Below are 22,461 nucleotides of genomic sequence, written 5' to 3'. Positions count from 1 at the left end.
TTTCTTTTTCCCATCCCCTAATATATATATAATCTCTCTGTTTGATTGATTGGTGATAGCCGTTGGAGGTTTTTTTGAAATGCAATATTTCCAAACCTTCAAAAGAAGCAAGGTCATCATTAACACCAGAGAAGCAGAGCAGAGCTGCTTGGCTCTACTCCAACTGTGCGACGTCGTTCCGAAGCTGACGCAAATCCAAGCCCACATTGTCAAATTGGGCCTCCGAAACAACCCCTTAGTGCTCACCAAGTTGGCCTCCACCGCCTCCGACCTCAAGGCCATTGACTGCGCCTCTTCCTTCCTGTTCTCGCCGGATTCCGATACCCATTTATACGATGCGTTTCTGTTCAACACCGTCATCAGGGCTTACGCTCAGACCGGTCATGCAAAGCATAAAGCTTTGTGCTTTTACAGAGTTATGGTTAAAGGTGAAGTCTTGCCTAATAAATTCACCTACCCTTTTGTTCTCAAGGCCTGTGCTGGCGTCGGGGACTTGAATTTGGGGAAGTCGGTTCATGGGTCGGTGGTGAAATTCGGGTTTGGTGATGATGTCCATGTTCGGAACACCATGGTTCATATGTACTGTTGCTGCGGTGGAGGGATTGAAAGTGCACGGAAGGTGTTCGATGAAATGCCTAACTGGGACTCTGTTTCGTGGAGCGCGATGATTGGAGGGTATGTGAGGGTGGGGTGGTCTAGTGATGCGGTGGAGTTGTTTAGGGAGATGCAGATGGCGGGAGTGAGGCCGGATGAGATTACTATGGTTTCGGTTTTGTCTGCGTGTACCGATTTGGGTGCGCTTGAGCTTGGCAAGTGGGTGGAGTCCTACGTTGAGAAAGAAGGGATTCCAAAAAGTGTGGAGCTTTGTAATGCGCTCATTGACATGTTTGCGAAATGTGGCAATGTTGATAAGGCTTTGAAATTGTTTAGGGGCATGAGCGGGAGGACAATTGTTTCTTGGACTTCTGTGATTGATGGTTTGGCAATGCATGGACGTGGAGAAGAGGCCGTTTCTTTGTTTGAGGAAATGATTGGAGTCGGGGTGGAACCGGATGATGTTGCATTTATAGGACTGCTTTCGGCTTGCAGTCATTCCGGGTTGGTTGATAAGGGGAAGAGGTACTTCAGTATTATGGTGGAAAAATTTGGACGTGTACCTAAGATAGAACACTATGGATGCTTGGTGGATATGCTATGCCGAGCTGGACATGTCAAGGAGGCATTGGAGTTTATTCGGAGAATGCCTATTCAGCCAAATCCAATAATTTTGCGAACCCTAATCAGTGCTTGTCGTGCGCATGGTGAGCTCAAGCTTGGTGAGAGCATCACCAAGGAGTTAATCAGGGCTGAACCTATGCATGAGTCAAATTATGTCCTGCTTTCCAACATCTATGCAAAAATGAACCATTGGGAGAAGAAAACCAAGACTAGAGAGGCAATGGACAAGAAAGGGATGAAAAAGATCCCTGGGAGCACTATGATTGAGCTAGATAATGAAATTTATGAATTTGTGGCAGGAGATAAATCGCATAAACAGTCCAAAGAGATTTATGAAATGGTTGATGAAATGGGGAGGAAGATGAAGAGGGCTGGATATGTTCCCACTACATCAGAAGTTTTGCTAGACATTGATGAAGAAGATAAAGAAGATGCTTTAAATAGGCATAGTGAAAAGTTGGCCATTGCTTTCGCTCTCCTGAACACACCACCAGGAACTCCTATTCGCATTGTAAAGAACTTGCGAGTTTGTGATGATTGCCACTCTGCTACTAAGTTCATCTCTAAGATTTATAATCGAGAAATAGTGGTGAGGGACCGAAACAGGTTTCACCATTTCAAGGATGGTCTGTGTTCATGTAGAGATTTCTGGTGACAAACTAATGACAATTTCATGAGTATTAGTTCATTTTTTGAATGACACTTGTCTGGTAACTACAATGATTGACAAACTCCCCATATTAATGAAATTATTCTTGAATATGTTGATGAACTCTGTTTTCATAACAGGACATGGACTCAACTTTTTAAAAGTAACAGATATTGAAACTTCTACTAAACAAATTCAAGAAAGTCTACTCAACCCTGTTTTCATTCCAGGGGATGAACTCAACTCTTTACGTACAAATTGATAGCTGATATATGGCTTTTGTCAATTGTAGATTTTGAGGAGGCTCTGAAGGTTTTGGTTACACAGTTAAAGAGTAGACATTGTCCACATTGTCCGCAATGAACATGCACATGTTAGATTTTTCTTATCACAGGCAATAAAAGGAGGAGTACATGTCAGATGATTAAGATAGAAATTCTCAAACCAGGATCATAGACTCGTTGGCCAGTTTTGTTTTGTTTTTGTGAAATAACTGGATGAACGGATAGAAGCATAAGAACCTACACACGACATTTTGCTATCAACATCAAGATGAATGGCATGTTTTCAACCTCATGCAACACCTTTGTTCAGACCTTCGAAAGAAACAATCTAACAATGGGAACTTCCTCGTTGATATGAATTCTAACTACCCCTTCCTGAGTTTATACCTCAGTTTTAATATGAGATGCAATAATTTTCCTATTATCCAAAGAAGAGTCGTTCAGAGAACCTAGGTATAAATCCATTGCCATCATCAGTAGCTAGCAATACCTCTCCTCAATTGTGTTTAAGAAAAGTTCTGTATTGTTTGGCGGTTGAAGCATGGGAGTGGAACTCACCCGGTGGTCGCTTGAAATTCTGTGTGTTTGACCCTAAGTTTGGTGATTTTATGGGCTAATGGCATTTAGAGAAATTAAGTATTTATAAAGTAAGTTAGAGGTCTAATATTCAAGGAGGTTCAAATGCTAATTTTAGAAGTATGAATACCGTTCTGAATCATAGGACCATTCGTCTTGTTCTTTCTTCTGGCAGAAATTTTATGGTGGGAAGTTGGGCCGAATCTCTTTTGAGAGATTGGGCTTTGATGAACGGATCAATTGTGAACTCTTGACCCAATAGCCCAAAGATTTCTCTTTCCACAACTACGACGGCATGACGGAGGTCAACAAAACCAAGAAGGGCAACAAGGAGAAATTCAACGTGAAAATGAGAGGCCTGGCTTGCCAAACTCTGCGAAAGGAGGTCGACAGCAACAATAACCCTAGCATAACTACTGATGAAGAGATTATTGGTTCCGATCAGGAAGAGGTTTATGGCCAGCTCGATGTGTACGAGTACGAAGAGGCAGTGCCGGAGGAGCAGTCCAAGAAAAACCGCCGGTTTGACCAGGTCGGCAATCCTGAGTACGAGCTACCTCATGACTTTCAGGTGCTACACTATCGAATTTCAATGGATTCTAACTATAAGCAAGCGTAATACCCTCCTTCACCTTTTTTTTTTTATGGACGTAGGATGAAAATGTGTCATCGGATGATGATGACGATACCAGGGACGCTGGACTCAAAGATAAGAAATTCATGAGTTTGTACTCTTCCCGTTGACAATCATGTCCCACCAAAGTTGTCAGACTTATTGTCAATTAGTTTTGTGTAACTCTATCATGTCATCGGAACAAGTTTTGTGTTAGGCTCAATCATCATATACTCCTCAATATATATATATATATATATATATATATAAATAAGTTGTCTACGAGTTTGGCTTATATGTTCATTGCGAGTTGATTTTGAGTTAGATGCTCTAATTTTGTCACTCCAATTATACATTGAACTAAATTGGTCAATGAAATAATTTTTAGAATTAGGCTCACGTCTTATAAACGTCCTATATGTTCAAAAGAAAAATATTTATGTGTAAGAAATTTAAATGATAGAATGCTCGTCTTCATGAATTAAAGTACTTAATTAATTTATTTTATGGGGCTCTGCCTCTCAAACATAAGCTTGGATAGTGTACGTTTAAAACCCCCAAATGATCTTTTTTAATTGAGGTTTAGACACCACTGCCTGTGAATATGCAAGGAACCTCCATGTAAACTTTTAGTTTATGAACCATGTGTTTATTATAAAAAGATGAGGTGATTCGTCAAGCCTTTGCAGAAGATGATGTGGAGGACGCTTTTACTCAGGAGAAACAGCAAATTGTGAATGAGGATAATCCTGAGCCAAAAAAGCCTGTTTTAGTCCCTCACCCTGGATGGGGTAACTAGACTCATCAGCAGAAAAAGAAAGCTACAGCTTACCTTCTTGGATGCAGAAAGAACATGAGAGTGGCAAGAGGAATGGGAAGAAACCCGCAAACAAAGGAGGGATGCAAATCTTGGACATGCATATATGTTATCATCTAATTAGTAAGATTATGATTACAAAATTTATTTTTGTCATTGATTGAGTTGTTCATTACTTGATTGTACGTAGTTGAACTATATGACAGATCGACATAGAAACATTTCGCACATGCATTGTCATAACTTTTCACGTCCCCATCAAATTCATGAATACGTGCATGCTCTGGCCCCGTGGTCCTTAATTCAACCCTGCAATCGCTGATGTAAGTGTCGTATTACAACTAAGAGAGAATCTTGCGTAGGGCACCCGCACGGACACGTGGTGGGGCGGGCCAATCACCCCCCAGCAGGGGGGGTGTTTTGGGTATTTCAATTCAGGGAGCAGGGGCAATTTTGGAAAAGATGAAAAATTTCCTCTCTTCTGATTGGTGGGCCGTAAAGACACGTGGTGGGGAAACCCCCACCTAAGAATTTCTCTACAACTAAACTACTGCAGATTGGTTGTCCTGGTAAACATTTAAAAATTAACTACTCGTGTTTTGCATTTATAGTCACCTATAGCATGAAAATACAGGCAGGATAGCGACTGACTAACAAGAGTAAGATTTAACTGTTATTGGGATTTTCGATTTTTAATTTTGGAGATATCAAGCAGAAATACTATATGTTGGCTGATATTCAGTTCTTACTCTATCTTTTTAAAATGCTAAGTGGTGGCACGCAAATAATAAAAATTACACCGATGGGTGTGGGAGTTGTGGGTGGTTAGGCTTACTTTGTTTTAATACTTTTGTTCCTAACCATTAAATTTTGAGGGTTGAAAGGTAAAAAAATCAGTTAAGGCGGACAACATCTCCTTTTATTTGACGTTATTACACCTCATATTAAACAAATTTTCTATGTTTTTTTAATATTTATGAAGTATTTATGTCAAAATTTTCAATTATGGTTGACAAAACCTTCTTCTTCCAAATATAGTATAGATAAAAATACAAGTGTTTTCAGCCATCTTTTATGTTTTGAATTAAAGCAAGACCTTCGGATGACGAATTCCAATGGGAAAAGATCCAGAATCATGAAAGGAATTATCTTATAACTTTTTTTTGGGTGAAATATTATCTTATAACTTAATTTTCCTTGGATGAAATCGATTTCACGCATGCGTTTTTTAAGGGATAATGACCATTTACACAATTTTTGAGTAAAAATTGTCCACTTACTCCACTAAGAGTTTTTTACTCCCATTTACCCAATCTAACATCCATTGACAGTATTGCCCTCAATTTAATTAATAAATTACACTCTTCAATCTATTCTCTCTCTCCTCTTCAATCTATTCTCTCTCTCCTCCCCCCTCACCGATTTCTCTCTCTCTTTCTCTCTTTCTCTCAACTCGTCTCAGACTCTCTCTCTCTCCATGTCTACAGATTGAAAATTTCCGGTCGTCCAAAGAACGTGAGGGAGAACAACGAGTTCGGGTTGGAAATTCGGGTTCGGTTTGTCTGAATCGAGGGAGAGCCAGGGCAGGTTGGCTGCGAGCGTTTTTCCGATGCTTGCTGCTTTTCTTGCTCGGTCTGGTTCCGTTCGGCCACATCGACGATTAAGACGCCGAGATTCTGAGCCATGGCTTCAATTTTGAAATCAAGCAGCCGCACATCAATGTCCAGTTCGACGACGGTGAAGGAGATGAAGTCGGGAAGCGTAGAGAGGATCTCGTCTTGGACCTAAGCAATATGATGATGATGACCTGAAATCAAGGACCTGGAATAATATGATGATGATAACGTGCACGCTTCTCGCCGTGGGCCGAAACCCGACGAACAGAGGTAGGTTGTCGTGCCAGGTTCCAGATCTGCAACCGCAAAGAGGAGTTGGGTGCCCAGATCAATATTTTTTTTTTCATTGTTTGTTTTGATGAACTTTTTAATGAGTTGGCATCAGATCGACTAATATATGGTTGTATATGTGTTGTATTGTTGTATACTTGTTATATGCTTGGTTTGGTAATTTTTTTTGCCCAGCAAACTTTTCAAAATTGACTTGGCAATAATAACATTATTGAAAGGCAATAATGTTTATGTTTCTACTGGGGGCAATAATCATATTACTGGGGGGCAATAATTATATTATTAGGGGCCAGTAATGTTTCTACTGGGGGCAATAATCATATTATTAGGGGTTATTGGGGGTCAATAATAATATTATTGGGGCACAATACTATTCTCCCGTGACTTATGAGATCTCATATGAGCTTTTTGAGAACTTCCGGCGACCGGTGACCGGAGTCCGGCAAGATCTCCGTTGACTTCTCTCTATGAAAGACAAAGGAGAGGGCAAAATTGTCCTAAAAATAAATAAAAAGTAATAAATAAATACTTAATTGGGTATTAGGGCAAAATATATATAAAGTATTGTGTAAGTGGTCAATCTCTTAGAGTGTTTTGGTAAGTCAAATTGTGTAAATGGTCATTATCCCTTAATTAGGGAAATGGTGAGGACTCGTGACACACAAGTACACAACAAACAAAAACACGGGAAACTACTGAAATTAATTTCAACAATGATATGTCCCTGGCCAATTCCTAAAGAGAAAAATTCACGTACCGTCCCCAAACTATTCTGCCAATGCCAATTTGATACCCGAACTCTCAAAAGTATCAATGTGATACCTAAAGACTTATATTGGCATCAACGTGATACTTCCGTCAAAAAAATCCAACGGCTCCGTTTGTTTACTGACGTGGCAAGCACGTGAGCAAAAAAAAAAGGGCAAAATAGACTTTTTACCCTCTTTTTTTTTAATTCATTTCTTTTTCTTCTTCTTCTTCTTCTTCAACCTGACTCTTCTTCTTCTCTCTCCACCTCCTCTCTCTCCTCTCCTTCTCCACCACCCAAACCATCACTAACCCCACCGATATCCTCTCCTCTCCTTCTCCCAGCCTTCATCGACCGCGACCCCTCCCTCAAGTCCCTCATCTCCTGCCTCGACCTCACCGCCAACCCCAACTCCATATCCCTGCCGAACTCCGCTTCTCCTATCACCCTCTACCGCCGCCGCCGCCAACCCAACCCATCCTCTTCAATTTCTCAGCATCCAACCACCGAGCTCGAAGAAGAAGCAGACCCAGAAGAAGATTTAAGAACTTTCATAACTATCATGTAAGCTGGAAATGACCGGAAGTGGTCGAAATTACCTAAAACAGTCGAGGTGGCCGGAAATTTTCCAGAAACCGGCGAAGAATTGCAGAAACCGGCGAGGCTTGAATTCGACTTAAAAACTTCAACTATACACTTCGATCCCTTCTGGATAATTGTTCAGAACTTCAAGGTGAACTCAATGGTTCAAGAATCACAGGAAACGATGGTCTACAGCTAGAGATATCTGGATCGAAAGTTTCGGTGGCCGGAAAAATTCCAGAATCCGGCGAGCTTGAGTTCGACGTAAAAACTTCCACCAATGGCTTCGATTCCTTCTGGATATTTGTTCAGCAACTCAAGGCAATCCCCTCAGTTCAAGAATCACAAGAAATGGTGGTCTGTAGCTCGAGATAACCGGGTCGATAGCTCGGTTTCGATTTTGATCGGGTCTGGCTTCCAGCCGCCACCACGCGCAGCGCTTCCGTGAAAGGGCACTTTTGGGAGCTTCTGGAGGTTGAGGCGAGCTCGAGGATGAAGTTTGGTGAGGATTGATGGCCGGTAGCTTGAGATATCAAGCTTGGAACCAAAACGAGCTCAAACCGGCCTCGTGTTCCACCGCCGTGTACGGCTCAAGAGCCGGCGAAAGGCTACCACCGACAGCTGCGCAAGGAAGAGGCGAAGGCGTGGGACGTGGTCTGGGGTCAATTGATGTCCTGTGGAGCGAGAACCATCTTGGAGAAGGAATGCTCTGTTTTGGTTGCTGGTTTCGGCAGAGAGAGAGAGAGTGAGAGAGAGCGAGAGAGTGTGTGAGCCTTTGCTGGTGTCGGTCGTTCACTCAACCACCGAGCTCGAAGAAGAAGCAGACCCAGAAGAAGATTTAAAAAAAAAATTGGTGATGAGATTTAACATCAGGGTCATTTTGGTCTTTTCTCTTTCTTTTTTTTCTGACTTGTTTGCCACGTCAGCAAACAGACGGAACTGTTGGATTTTTTTGACGGAAGTATCACGTTGATGCCAATTTAGGTCTTTGGGTATCACATTGATACTTTTGAGAGTTCGGGTATCAAATTGGCCTTGGCAGAATAGTTTGGGGACGGTACCTGAATTTTTCTCATTCCTAAAATGTCATCCAACCTAGCTAAAACGCCAAGCTAATAAAGACTGTGGGGCCTGCAACGACGACGAAGACTTTGGTGACCGCGACGGCAAAGACTTCGGTTATTACTTATATCTGTAGTCCGGCCACGATTGAAGTTGTGCTATGTGGCTCGGTTATTTCATGTCATGGTCATATAAGCGCAAATGTAATGCAGCTTAGCATTTGTAGTCTTACTACTATATTCATACGCTGTAAATCGCCGGCCGAAACAGAACTAACAGCTAGCGCAATTGATCACCCTCTAATTAATTTAAAAACCTCTTATATATAATGCACCCTCTAGTAAAGAAGAATATGTCAAAGTCATTGCAAAAGTATAAACAGCAAATTAAGGAAGTACCTACTATAGATAATTAAACTAATCTGCTCCGTCTTTCTAAGAGTTTAGAGAGCCAGTGAACCGTGAACACCAGATTTGTCTGCCTCTAAACCTATCAGAAAGGAGGTTTATATAGAAATGCCATTCTTTTTTATTAGAAAGAAGAAAATTAATGAACAAACTTGTTCCTCTGTTTTTCGCTTTTGGTACAGATAGTTTGTTTGCGTGTGAAATTATTATTGTGGAAGACCCTACATCAACTATAAGCCAAAACACTCATTATCAACAGAGGCATTTTCAGTGTCTCATAGCTTAATAAAAGTCTATACTAGCTCTTCATTTCCTGAAAACCTTTGTACCAGCTGTGAGATACAAAATATTAATACCTGGTTACCTGCAAAATATTAATCACTAGTTTGCAGTATGATATTTGTTAATTAATCTATGACACTGATTAGCATAATCATGGTTGGTACCCACTGATCTCTGTGAGTTTTGAAATTGAACTGTTTCTGTTCGGTTTTGAAGTATATTCCTAGCTCCCCCACTTTTCAGTATTATCAGCATGAAAAACGTTCTGAGACACCAAAAATAATTCCCACATTTTGATAAATTAACAGCAATATATATATTTTTTAATACATCACTGAAATATTGCATAGGGATGATTAGCTATCACATTGAGAATAAAAGTAACGATTATGTTCTACAATGGGAAATGATCGAGACGCATGAAAAAGACAGACATTTGCATGAGCAATCAGCCCACCCATAATTAAGGAACAGAGAATCAGTCTTTTTATCTTCTTTAGACAAATAAGAGCAAATATCATCCACAAACATCAAATTGATATGCATTTTCTTTTGGTACCAATAATAGAAGATGTGCCCCAAGTGACAACACCTCAACTGGTATCAATATTATTATGTTGGGGCAGGTCTATTATTTACATCTGAGAATAACTATGTGACAGGCATAGTAAACATAATAATATATTACATCTATAAAGTTTATATTCCATGAAGGGAAATGAGACGGATGAGAAAGATTACAAGAGCACACAAACAAAGCAATCACTCTTAGTTATCTTACATCAGTAGATGGACAACAAATCTGAAGTGCATAAACATCAATCTAATCAAAAATACAATCTACAAAGACATTATAGAGCACACTGTTTGAATAAAAGTGAGCACAACGAGAATAGCCGCTACAACAATAGACAGTCCTGCCCATGGAGTACTAAAATAGTCCTGTTTCAAGCTTGCCTTCCACTTGTGCCAGGGGACTCTATAGTATGCATTCAGATCCTCACACAGATCAGTAAAATAGGAGTTTCTACTGAACAGAATAGGCCCTGTTAGTATAGTGTTGGCATTCCTTCTTCACAAATCTTTACTCCTTAAGAAGCCCAATGTTGCAGCCCAAGCCCATACATGTTTAAATACATTTGTTGTAGTTGACTTTGTTGTCTTGCTGTCAAAGACCCATGTGAAGACTGGAAGATCAGTTTTGCTGTCAGCTTCCCCATCTTAGCATAATTGTTTAATTGCAATTGTTTCTTTTGTGTGGCTGCCTTGCTCTCGAAAGCCAAAGACCATCTTTGAAGAATATAGTTCAATTTCAACTTGCAACCTCATCTCAGTTTGCTGCCTTGTTGTCGTGGTTCCCAATCCCATCTCATATTGCTGTCTTGTCCAAGATCAAGCTTAAATCTTGAAGATCAAAAGAAGACCCATCTTCATCTTGGCTCCGGTAAGCTCATGCATGGCATCTCTTTCACAAAACCATGGGTTTTTCATGGGTTCCCCTCTTGTGTCAGTTTTGATTATGGAGCTTGAGTGTTTTGGGTTCTTGAATTGGTATTCCCAATTGAAATTAGGAGCATGGGTTTACATGGGCAATCTGAAATTATGGATATGGGTTTACCTACTCAATTGAGATTAAGGGTTCTTTGAGTGAACTGTCCCTTCTCTTCTTCCTCTATATATATGGGTTCTCTGTTCCATTTCGGTGATTGAAAATACTTTTGTGTTTCAGTCCCTTTGTTTATCAAGAGTTTATCTCTTTGGTTTTCTGTTTTTCAAAATGTCTTGTTCCATGTTGAAAACAATTTGAAAAACACAAAACCATTCATGCATATTCATCTCTTGCATCCCATGAGTTCAGTTGGGAATTGTAAGCTTCAAAGGTGAAATCTCCAAGTCGAACTTGCTGCGTTCATAGCTTGTGTCATAGTTGAGATTTCTGAGTTGTTCACTTGTGTAAACAATTAGCAAGGAGTGATTACAACAGTCTAGTGAGTTAGTCTAGGAGGATTGCCGCGTCAGTGCAATCCAAGTGTTGTAAACTTGTAATCTGTTTCATTAGTGACTTGGTTTTGGTCTTTCAAGAGTAAAGGCCACGCAGATGTTTTCCCTTGATAGGGTTTTACTGCGTCAACAAAACATGTGTTCTTTATTGCTTTAGTTGGTTTGTTGAATTTACAATACAATCTGTTCATTATCAGTTCTCAGGATTGATCACCCTGTTGCAATCCCTGAGAAAGGTTTTTGAACGAAATAATTGGCTGTGAGCCTATTCACCCCCCCCCTCTAGGCTCCTTCTAGGATCCTCAATTGGTATCAGAGCGGGTCACTAACCTGTGTTAGTGTGTTCCTCTGGCCTCCTAGAATGGACCGTGATAGAGTCTCTAGTTCCATTAACTCTCCTCCATATTTTGATGGGAAAGATTACTCTCAATGGAAAGTAATGATGATGGCTTTCCTGCAATCTCAAGAGGATAAGTTATGGAACATTATAGAGAAGGGTTGGATAGAACCAACTAAAAAGGAAACTGAAACTTCAAATCCTATTCCTAAACCAAGAGGTGAGTGGACTGTTGCTGAGCAATCTGATCACAAATGTGATACTAAAGCTCGCTATAGCCTTTTCGCTGCCTTGTCGGATAAGGAAAGAAAAAGAATTACAAATTGTCCAACTGCTAAAGCTTCTTGGGAATTACTTCAAACCACTCATGAGGGTAACAAAAAGGTGAAGGCACAAAAACTTCAAAGCCTTGTGCTTGAATTTGAAGAAATGACTATGAGAGAGGATGAATCTGTTGATGACTTCCATAGTCGCCTCATCAATGTTACCAATCAATGTCATGGGTTGGGTGATCCTATTTTAGAGCATAGAATTGTGAAAAAGTTTCTTCGTGCTCTTCCTCCTAGTTTTGAGGCTAAGCAAATTGCCATTGAGGAAGCTCAAGATCTTGATTCATACTCATTAGATGAGCTTGTGGGAAATTTGAAAACCTTTGAGTCAAAAAGGAGAAAGGGTCAGAAAGAAAAATCAATTGCTTTAAGCACTTTGAAAAAAGAAGAAGACCCTTCTGATTTTAATCTAGAAGAATTTGCTCTTCTCACAAAACAGTTCAAAAAATTTCTTAAATCCGGAAGGTCACCCTCTTCTAGCTCTAGAAATTTTTCTGGTCTACTTCTTCCAAAAGAAATCAAAATGATGATGTTTCAAATGACAAATACTCAAAGTCCTCAAAGTTTTTTCAAAAGAAGTCTTTTGGTGAAAAACCAAAATGTTTTGAGTGTCAAGGATATGGTCATCTTGCTGCTGATTGTGCAAACAAAAAATTTAAGTCTCAATCAAATAGAGCTTTTAAAACCTCTTGGAGTGATAGTGAATCAGAAACTCAGTCCGACCATGAAGAGGAGAATGTTGCTCTTGTTGCTACCACCCAAAATGAGTCCTCAAATGAATCTGATGATGATGAGCACTCTGAGGAGGTAGCCACTAACAAGTTCCAGCAGCTGTACAAAGCCTCAAAAATAATGATTGGAAAGACTGAGGAATTGAAGGATCAACTTGCTTCTTGTGAAAAAGAAAAAACTGGGATAGCAGAGAAGTTGCAATCCTGCAAGAAGAAGTGGGAATTTGAAAGAAATGCCTTGGTAAGTCAAGTGGAGACTCTACAAGAGAACTTGAATGCTCAAATCAGGTTAGTCAATTCTCTAACTTCTGAAAAAATCTCTCTTGAAAAATCTTTACGTGATTCTCAAGAAAAGTTTTCAAAATTTTCTATTGGATCTGATAAAGTTTCCAAAATGATTGGAATGAGCAAAGTTGATAGGGATAAAAAGGGTCTTGGTTTTCATTCTGGAGAAAGCTCCTCAGAAAGGCCAACTATTTTTGTGAAAAGTAAATTGTTGCCAAAAGAAAGTGTCCCTAAGTCATCCAAAAGATTCATTCCCATTTGTCACCATTGTGGTATCTCTGGACACATTAGACCAAGGTGTCATAAACTCAGAAATGGTCCTCAAAAGTCAACAAAGTCTCATGAAAACTATTTGTTTCTTTCTTTACAGTCAACTTTGGAAAAATCTTTGAAAGAATTTGGAAGGATTGCTAAACTTGTTGCAATCCCGAGAAAAGAAAAAGTTGTTTGGGCAAAGAAAAATAAGTCATTTCATCCACTTGCCTCTGTTGATTTTAAGCCCTTTGACATTTGTGGAACTGATTTTGAACCTTCTGAAATGTGTCTTCTATCCTCTTGTTGTTTCTCACACGTTGAAGAAAATGACTCCATTGCTACATGTTTGGTTGCTCTTACTGCTCTTTCGTCTAGAAGAGCTGATACTTGGTATTTGGATAGTGGGTGCTCTAGGCACATGACAGGTGATAAAAACTGGTTCTCATTCTTCTATGATGAGGCTATCAGTGGTTCTGTCACTTTTGGTGATGGAAAGAAAGCAAAGGTTGTGGGAAAAGAGATTGTAACTGCTCCAGGTATCCCAAATTTAAAAAATGTGTTGTATGTTGAAGGACTCCAAGCTAATCTTATTAGTGTGAGTCAATTGAGTGATGACTTTGAAGAGGTTAGATTCAATAAGCTGAGATGTCTTGTTCTTGATGGTAAGGGTAAGAGTGTTATGGGTGGACTACGGTCCAAAGATCATTGTTATTGTGTTAATGCTAATGATTCTGCTTCTTCTCAGATTTGTCTTAGTTCCTCCTCGACTGAAGATACTCTCAATCTTTGGCATAGACGGCTCTGCCATGTGAACTACCAAGACTTGGTGAAGCTCTCCACCAAAGAAGGGGTAAGGGGTTTGCCCAAATTGAGTGGGAAACCAACTGGTATGTGTGAGGGTTGCAAGCTTGGTAAGCAAACTCGTTCCTCACATAGGGTCATTAATTCTATGTCTACTTCACATCCTTTGGATTTAATGCATATGGATCTGGTTGGACCTGTTCAAACCAAAAGCTTAGGTGGTAAGAAGTACTTGCTTGTTCCAGTCGATGATTTTTCTAGGTTCACTTGGGTGAAATTCTTGAGTGAAAAATCTGATGCTTTTGACAACTTTCAAAACTTGTGCAAAATGATTTCAAATGAGCAATACTCTTCAAATAAATGCATTGTAAGACTTAGAACTGATCATGGAACTGAATTTGAAAATGCTTCATTTGATGAGTTTTGTAATGATATGGGAATTAAGCATGAGTTCTCAGCTCCCATAACTCCTCAACAAAATGGTGTTGTGGAAAGGAAAAACAGGGTTTTAATTGAAATGGGAAGAGTTATGTTAAACTCTGCTGGTCTTGCTCATACTTTTTGGGCAGAAGCGATTAGCAATGTTTGCTATACCATCAATAGAGTCATCTTTAGACCGGGAACTGAAAAAACTCCTTATGAGATTTTGAAAGGAAAGAAACCAAATGTGAGCCATTTGAGAGTGTTTGGTAGCCCTTGTTACATCTATAGGGATAGAGAATATCTTGCCAAATTTGATGCTAAAAGTGACAAAGGAGTCTTTCTTGGTTACTCATTGAATAGTAGAGCTTATAGGGTGTATAACAAGAGAACTTGTTCTGTGATGGAAACCATTAATGTCTCTATTGATGACTCAATTGTGCTCTCACATACTCCTTGTATAAGTTTTGATCAGGTACTTTTCGATAAGGAAAAGAATGATGAAGTTGTTGTTGAAGGCCAAGAAGATGAGGAAGCTTCAGTAGGGATTGATGATACCTCTGCAATCCAGCCTGTTTACAGAACTGGACAGCAGCAAGTGCACAAGGATCATTCCTCTTCTGACATCATTGGTGATTTGAATGACGGTTTAAAAACAAGGAGACAAGCAAGAAGGGCTGTAAGAAATCTCTCTATTCTTTCATGCTTCATTGCAAAGCATCAAGAAGATATTAGCATCATTACATTTTATGGTTTTGTTTCTGTTATAGAACCTAAAAATGCTAGAGAGGCTTTGTGTGATGTTAATTGGATAAATGCCATGCAAGATGAATTGAGTCAATTTGCTAGAAATGATGTGTGGTATTTGGTTCCTAGACCGGACTCTTCAAATGTCATTGGAACAAAATGGATTTTCAAAAACAAATCTGATGAAAAGGGTCAGATTACCCGCAACAAAGCAAGGCTTGTTGCTCAAGGGTATTCTCAAGTTGAAGGTCTTGATTTTGATGAACCCTTTGCCCCCGTTGCAAGGCTTGAATCTGTTCGTCTTCTCTTTGCCATTGCATGTCATTTGAGGTTTACTCTTTATCAAATGGATGTGAAAAGTGCGTTTTTAAATGGTGTTCTTCAAGAAGAAGTGTATGTTGAACAACCTGCAGGATTCATAGATCCTATCCATCCCGACCATGTGTATAGACTTAAGAAAGCTCTCTATGGGCTGAAACAAGCCCCTAGAGCTTGGTATGAGAGACTTTCCTCTCATCTTTTGGATAAAGGCTATGTTAGAGGTTCAATTGACAAAACTTTGTTTGTAAAAAGAACTTCTCATCATTTAATTCTTGCTCAAGTCTATGTGGATGACATTGTTTTTGGTTCAACTTCAGATTCATTGATTGAAGAATTCACTAATATCATGAAAAATGAGTTTGAAATGAGTTTGTGTGGCAAATTGAATTATTTTCTTGGTCTGCAAGTCCAACAAAGGAGTGATGGTCTCTACATCTCTCAAACCAAATATGCCAATGACCTTGTGAAAAAGTTTGGTTTGGATGCTGCTACTGCTGTCCGAAATCCCATGGGAACTAGTTCAAAACTTGATGTGGATTTGACTGGAATTAGTGTTGATCAAACCTTGTATAGAAGCATGATAGGAAGCTTGTTGTACCTTACTGCTAGTAGACCCGATATTTCTTTTAGTGTTGGTGTTTGTGCTAGATATCAAGCTAATCCTAAGGAATCACATCTAAAGGCTGTTAAACGCATCATTAGATATGTTTCTGGAACTTCTAACTATGGGGTGGTGTACACCTTTGATTCCAATGTTGAGATTGCAGGTTATACTGACTCAGATTGGGCAGGAAATGTGGATGATCGAAGAAGCACCTCGGGTGGATGTTTCTTTGTGGGAAACAATCTTGTTTCATGGCATAGCAAGAAGCAAAACTGTGTGTCTCTCTCAACTGCCGAAGCCGAGTACATTGCAGCTGGTAGTTGTTGCACCCAAATGTTATGGATGAAACAAATGTTGAACGACTATGGTTTCCCTCAAGGTAAGTTGTCAATCTTTTGTGACAACACTAGTGCCATTAACATCTCTAAGAATCCTGTTCAGCACTCACGCACAAAGCATATTGATATTCGATATCATTTCATTCGTGATCTTGTTGATGCAAATATCCTTGAGTTGGAATTCATTCCCACTGAAAATCAATTGGCTGATTTGTTTACAAAACCCTTAGACAACCTTCGTTTTGAGTCTCTTAGGAAGTCTATTGGTGTATGTCCTACTGCCTGAATATTCTCACTCATATACGCAAGTTGTGTGTTGTATATTTTGTGTGCTGCATTTAATATAGGTTGTGAAAAAATAAGTGTTTAATTTCCTTTGGGGATTGCATGCATTGTTTCAATCCTGGAAAATACTGATCATGTCTTGATCTAAGATCAGAGGATAGTTTGTTCATCATTTCTTCTTACTTGGTCACTCAAGGTTCTCAAGACTCTTTGCATCAGCTTTCTATTGTTCACTGCTCATTTTTGTTTGAAAAGTCTATTATCTTAAACTCTTGCACCAAAATCTCTTGTGGGGTTTTATTTTGTGCTCAGTTTTTATGATGGTTTGAGATGAGTAGTTTATGCTTCTTCATGAAAATGTTTAGAGAAGCTTGGCCAGGCTATTCCCAAAGTAAACGGGCCTCGGTCGTGGTGAACGATATGAGGATTGGGAAGAAAAGGGAATGGTTTGGTTACCCCGGTGGTATTTTCTTGTTTGATATCCTCTTTTTGACTCGAGTTGATATGTCCTTAGGAGTGTCCTTGTTACACTTAATGCCTTAAAACCAACTGGTTTGAGAGCCATTGACATAAGACTTGTTACATGGGTCAAAAATATGGTTTACTTCGGAAAGCTCAAGCTTAACAAAGCCAATGATTATGAGCTAAATAAATGAAAAAAAAAAAAATTCTGGAGTGATAAGGATCAATAAACTCAAATAGGATTTCATCTCATTCCTTTGTAATCTCTTGTGTATCAATTCTTATCCCTTGGATGTTTTACCTCAAGTTTCTCAACAATTCAAGAATCATGAAATGCTACAAGTCATCTTTGAGCAGTGTTTACAAAAAGGAACTGTCAAATTGTCTTGTGTTTCTTTGTGGGATCTGGAGGGATTCAAATGTGCTCTGCAATCCTCTGTGGCTCTTTGCCTGACTTGTCAAGACAAATCTAGGATTGACTATGTCCTTCATCCTTGCTTGCTTGCATTTTTAAATTCTCAATAATCCGCTGCATATATTGAGGGGGAGTATTCATTGATACATGTGGTCTTCTTTGTGTTCTTCAAAATTGAAGGTTGTTAGTTCAAAAATGTTATCCAAGTTGGCCATTTGCATTTTTCTGCAGATTTTGTACTCTTGAATGGATGTTTTCTGTTCTTGTTGATAGCTTTTTCCCTTTGTCCTTCCTAGACAAAAAGGGGGAGAAGTATTAGGTGCCTTTGTGGCTGTTCCTTATTGCTAATGCTTCATGTGATCTTAAAATGCTTTGCTTGGCTGCATTATTTCTCTTGTGCCTTAATTGCCCATGCTTCACTTGGTATTTCTTGTGCAATTGTTTCAGGCTCGGTTTGCAGCTGCTGTCTAAGTATTAGGCTAGTCTTGTGTTGCAAAGTAGTGTTTTGTTTAGGAATGCCAAAGGGGGAGATTGTTAGTATAGTGTTGGCATTCCTTCTTCACAAATCTCTACTCCTTAAGAAGCCCAAGGTTGCAGCCCAAGCCCATACATGTTTAAATACATTTGTTGTAGTTGACTTTGTTGTCTTGCTGTCAAAGACCCATGTGAAGACTGGAAGATCAGTTTTGCTGTCAGCTTCCCCATCTTAGCATAATTGTTTAATTGCAATTGTTTCTTTTGTGTGGCTGCCTTGCTCTCGAAAGCCAAAGACCATCTTTGAAGAATATAGTTCAATTTCAACTTGCAACCTCATCTCAGTTTGCTGCCTTGTTGTCGTGGTTCCCAATCCCATCTCATATTGCTGTCTTGTCCAAGATCAAGCTTAAATCTTGAAGATCAAAAGAAGACCCATCTTCATCTTGGCTCCGGTAAGCTCATGCATGGCATCTCTTTCACAAAACCATGGGTTTTTCATGGGTTCCCCTCTTGTGTCAGTTTTGATTATGGAGCTTGAGTGTTTTGGGTTCTTGAATTGGTATTCCCAATTGAAATTAGGAGCATGGGTTTACATGGGCAATCTGAAATTATGGATATGGGTTTACCTACTCAATTGAGATTAAGGGTTCTTTGAGTGAACTGTCCCTTCTCTTCTTCCTCTATATATATGGGTTCTCTGTTCCATTTCGGTGATTGAAAATACTTTTGTGTTTCAGTCCCTTTGTTTATCAAGAGTTTATCTCTTTGGTTTTCTGTTTTTCAAAATGTCTTGTTCCATGTTGAAAACAATTTGAAAAACACAAAACCATTCATGCATATTCATCTCTTGCATCCCATGAGTTCAGTTGGGAATTGTAAGCTTCAAAGGTGAAATCTCCAAGTCGAACTTGCTGCGTTCATAGCTTGTGTCATAGTTGAGATTTCTGAGTTGTTCACTTGTGTAAACAATTAGCAAGGAGTGATTACAACAGTCTAGTGAGTTAGTCTAGGAGGATTGCCGCGTCAGTGCAATCCAAGTGTTGTAAACTTGTAATCTGTTTCATTAGTGACTTGGTTTTGGTCTTTCAAGAGTAAAGGCCACGCAGATGTTTTCCCTTGATAGGGTTTTACTGCGTCAACAAAACATGTGTTCTTTATTGCTTTAGTTGGTTTGTTGAATTTACAATACAATCTGTTCATTATCAGTTCTCAGGATTGATCACCCTGTTGCAATCCCTGAGAAAGGTTTTTGAACGAAATAATTGGCTGTGAGCCTATTCACCCCCCCTCTAGGCTCCTTCTAGGATCCTCAGGCCCCAAGTCAAGGGAGTTGATATAACTTGCCGCTGCTTCACTATCCGGTAGCTTAGATTCAAGGATTCCACTCTTAACAAGCAAGTCCACATCCTTGGAACTGTCAACCAGGCGGTCAATGATGAACACATAATCGTTGATGTAGTGATCATGGAGCTCACACTGCTCGTAGGCAATGAGATTCCGAAAGAAAATTTCTGTTGACCCTCTGATTCTCAAGTGTGGAATTTTCAGGACCCCATTCTCAAATTTTATGTCAAATATGTTTTTGTCATTGACATTCTCAAATTTAACTCCGGACTGGTATAATTCTGTTGCACTTGGTATGGTTAAAGTCTTGAGTCTCTTCTTCTGGGGAAGCTCTAAAGGTCGATGACATGTGAGGACAAAATCAACAAAATGTTTTGTTCCTTCATGGTTGATTTTCTCCTTCATTTCTTCAAATGGCCTTATGTATACCCTATTATGCAAGAACCGGTGGGTAAGCTCAGACATAGAAAGCACCATATTATGTTGCAGAGGAATGGTATTACTGGCAAGGGCTAAGGAATAAAGATACTCAAGAATGAAGAATGGGATCTGATTTTCAAGCAATAACATGTCATATGTTATGTCCCTTAGCATCCGTGGTTTTCCGAATAAACGGTCAACCTTTTCCTCTTGCAGTGTTGGGTAAGAAAACCTCAGCAGGAGCTCAAAGGAGAAAATGGAATCTACAAGAACCATTTCCACAAGCTCAGTTTCATTGTATTCAATTTTTACTGCATAACAAGCACGGATTTTTGTTTCCCACTTTTTCAAGGTTTTCAAACATTCCTCCATGCTTACCTTGGTCCTTTCCAGAAAGTCCTTCACATACCGTATTTTGTGATCTTCCATGGCTTCTAGGCCTTCTCTACCATGGTGAAGCGGGCCTATTGAGACCACCTGAGGTGTGTATGCCTTCTCATTCACATCACGTAGTCTCTTTGGAACCCTGTAGATACAACACTGGGGGGAAAGGGGACACACCTCTTCCAACTTATGTTTCAGATTTTTTGGCTGTAGCTCTCCCATATCCAAATTAGTTTTAGTACGTATGATTTGCACAGCCTGCAAGCAATTTAGCCATAAGAAATAAACAAAGTAGAAGTCACTCGATATTTCTGTGTTCTGTATCATGTACGTAGCTAGTGATGATTACTATTTTGCAGCCTTTGTAATCTATTCATGAGTCCTAATCATGCAAATTAGCAATAAGAAACTCAAAATGCAGATGGTAACTACAGACCTAAGAAAACTATAATGAATGTAGACTTCTAGGAGTACAATTTATCACAAAAACATTACTTACCAGAAAACATTCAGAGGAAACAAAAGGTTCACATTGTTGGCAAAAGTTCAGATGAACTATAATGCTACAATCTAGAAACAATCGAGCACAAGCAATGCAAAATCTATGCACCTTCAAGAAGTAAATTTAAAAGCACTGAGCATATAGGAAGTAAAAAAGAGCGAAAGAAATGAGTGTTTGTACCTGCTATAGCTAAGCAAACTTGTTACGCTTCACTCCTGAGTCTGGTATATGAAACACTTCTTTGTCTGCTGGAGGTTTATAAAGTACACTTGCACCAGCAACAGAAAGTCACTAAGTCGAGTCTTTTTCCTTTTTCCTTTCCCTGTTTCAATCTTCTTTCACTTTTGCCTTTTTCTTGCTCTTTCCATGTTTTTGGTTGTTGTAATGTGAAATTATTATCATGGAAGGCCCCATTCCCACCACATCAATTACAACAGTTACAGAGTTAATGTTAATTTGTTCCACGTATCATTGGTATGAATAACGTTGTGAGACGTACAACAGCAACTATTCATGTACTATAAACGTAAGTAAATGATAAACAAGTGATGTAGAACGAAATTTTAGCCAATTTCAATAAAAAATCTCGAAAAGAAAGAGACGTCTTCATATTAAGAAGAATAATTTGAATATTGGAAATTGGTATTCAAATAGGCTTCTTAATGATGGAGTTAATCATAAATTACTCTTTTGGATATATCGGGATTCTCGAGCAAAATCTTGATTGAGATTCCAAGCGTAATATTTTTTAGTATCTAGGATTCTATTTCCGAATTTTATTTAATCAGGTTTAATTACATTTCCTAGTGTTAGTCTATAATAAATTGTTCGTTTTGTTTTCTAGTTGTATTAGGTTTATGTTATGTGCCCTATATAAGGCACCTCTTAGATTGTAATTTTCATTCAAGTTATCAATAAGAAAAAAAAATCAAATATTAGAGAAGTTTCTCTATGTTTCTTACAGTTGTGCCCGTAATTGCTAGTGGATTCTAGCTCATCTCATTTGGCTTTCGACGCTTGACGGAGCCTTTTACTATAGTGTTCACACTTCCCACATCATTTGGTATCAGAGCGGGTATCACCCGCTCCTTAGCAAACGACGATCCAAGGGAGAAGTTCACTACCACCAACCTCAACGACGCTGGTCGTAGAGTATCTATCAAAGAAAGTTTCATTGAAGAGGAACATGTCAAGGGATTCACCCTAGGACAACCTCATCAATCCAAATATATATATATGGAACGTCGAATATCCACAACGCCGGATTATGACGACTTCCGAACTACATGTATCATCAAAGACAAGGTATGCTCGGTAATAATTGACAATGGTCTACGAGAGAACTTTGTAGCAAACAAAGTTGTGGATTTTTTTCAATTACCGACAGTGAAGCTAAGTGATACATACTGGATTCCATTTGGAGAGGATGAATATGCACAAGTAGTAGAGGTTTGTAAAGTTCATGTCTCTATGGAAAAAGAAAGCTACAGCTTACCTTCTTGCATGCAGAAAGAACATGAGTGGCAAGAGGAGGTGGGAAGAAACCCGCAAACAAAGGAGGGATGCAAATCTTGGCAAGGACTAAAAAATCGAAAGATTCGGCTATATTTCGTCGAAATTTTCTTTTTTTTGGGGTGTCGATATTTCAGTGACCATCCAAGTATATTTCGACAAATATTTTAGAAATTTCCCGAAATTTCCGAAAATATCGAGAAATTGATGATATTTTGCTAAATTTTGGGTAATTTCCGTGACAATCCAAGTATATTTCGACGGATATTTTAGAAATTTTCCGAAATTTTCCGAAATATCCTGAAATATCGAGAAATTGAAGATATTTTTTGAAATTTTGGGTAAT

The 22,461-nt window shown here is 39.1% G+C and overlaps 2 protein-coding genes across 2 annotated transcripts; one reads left to right on the top strand and one right to left on the bottom strand.

The window, feature by feature from the left end:
- Nucleotides 1-66: 66 nt before the first annotated feature.
- Nucleotides 67-1,949, top strand: LOC133736167 (pentatricopeptide repeat-containing protein At4g21065-like). Its single transcript, XM_062163608.1, has one exon. It carries the CDS (start codon nucleotides 80-82, stop codon nucleotides 1,871-1,873), a length of 1,794 nt encoding a protein of 597 aa, XP_062019592.1. The 5' UTR covers nucleotides 67-79; the 3' UTR covers nucleotides 1,874-1,949.
- Nucleotides 1,950-19,231: 17,282 nt separating this feature from the next.
- LOC133737893 (putative UPF0481 protein At3g02645) lies at nucleotides 19,232-20,755 on the bottom strand. Its single transcript, XM_062165367.1, has 2 exons — nucleotides 20,601-20,755; nucleotides 19,232-20,359 (listed from the first exon to the last, which is right to left on the bottom strand). The coding sequence occupies exon 2, from the start codon at nucleotides 20,321-20,323 to the stop codon at nucleotides 19,232-19,234; it is 1,092 nt and encodes a 363-aa protein (XP_062021351.1). The 5' UTR covers nucleotides 20,324-20,359; nucleotides 20,601-20,755.
- Between the last annotated feature and the right edge of the window lie 1,706 nt (nucleotides 20,756-22,461).

The sequence above is a fragment of the Rosa rugosa genome, chromosome 3, assembly GCF_958449725.1.
Source record: "Rosa rugosa chromosome 3, drRosRugo1.1, whole genome shotgun sequence".
NCBI classification, from domain to species: Eukaryota; Viridiplantae; Streptophyta; class Magnoliopsida; order Rosales; family Rosaceae; genus Rosa; species Rosa rugosa.
Note: the sequence above shows the minus strand (reverse complement) of the source record. Positions and strands in the feature narration are given on the sequence as shown.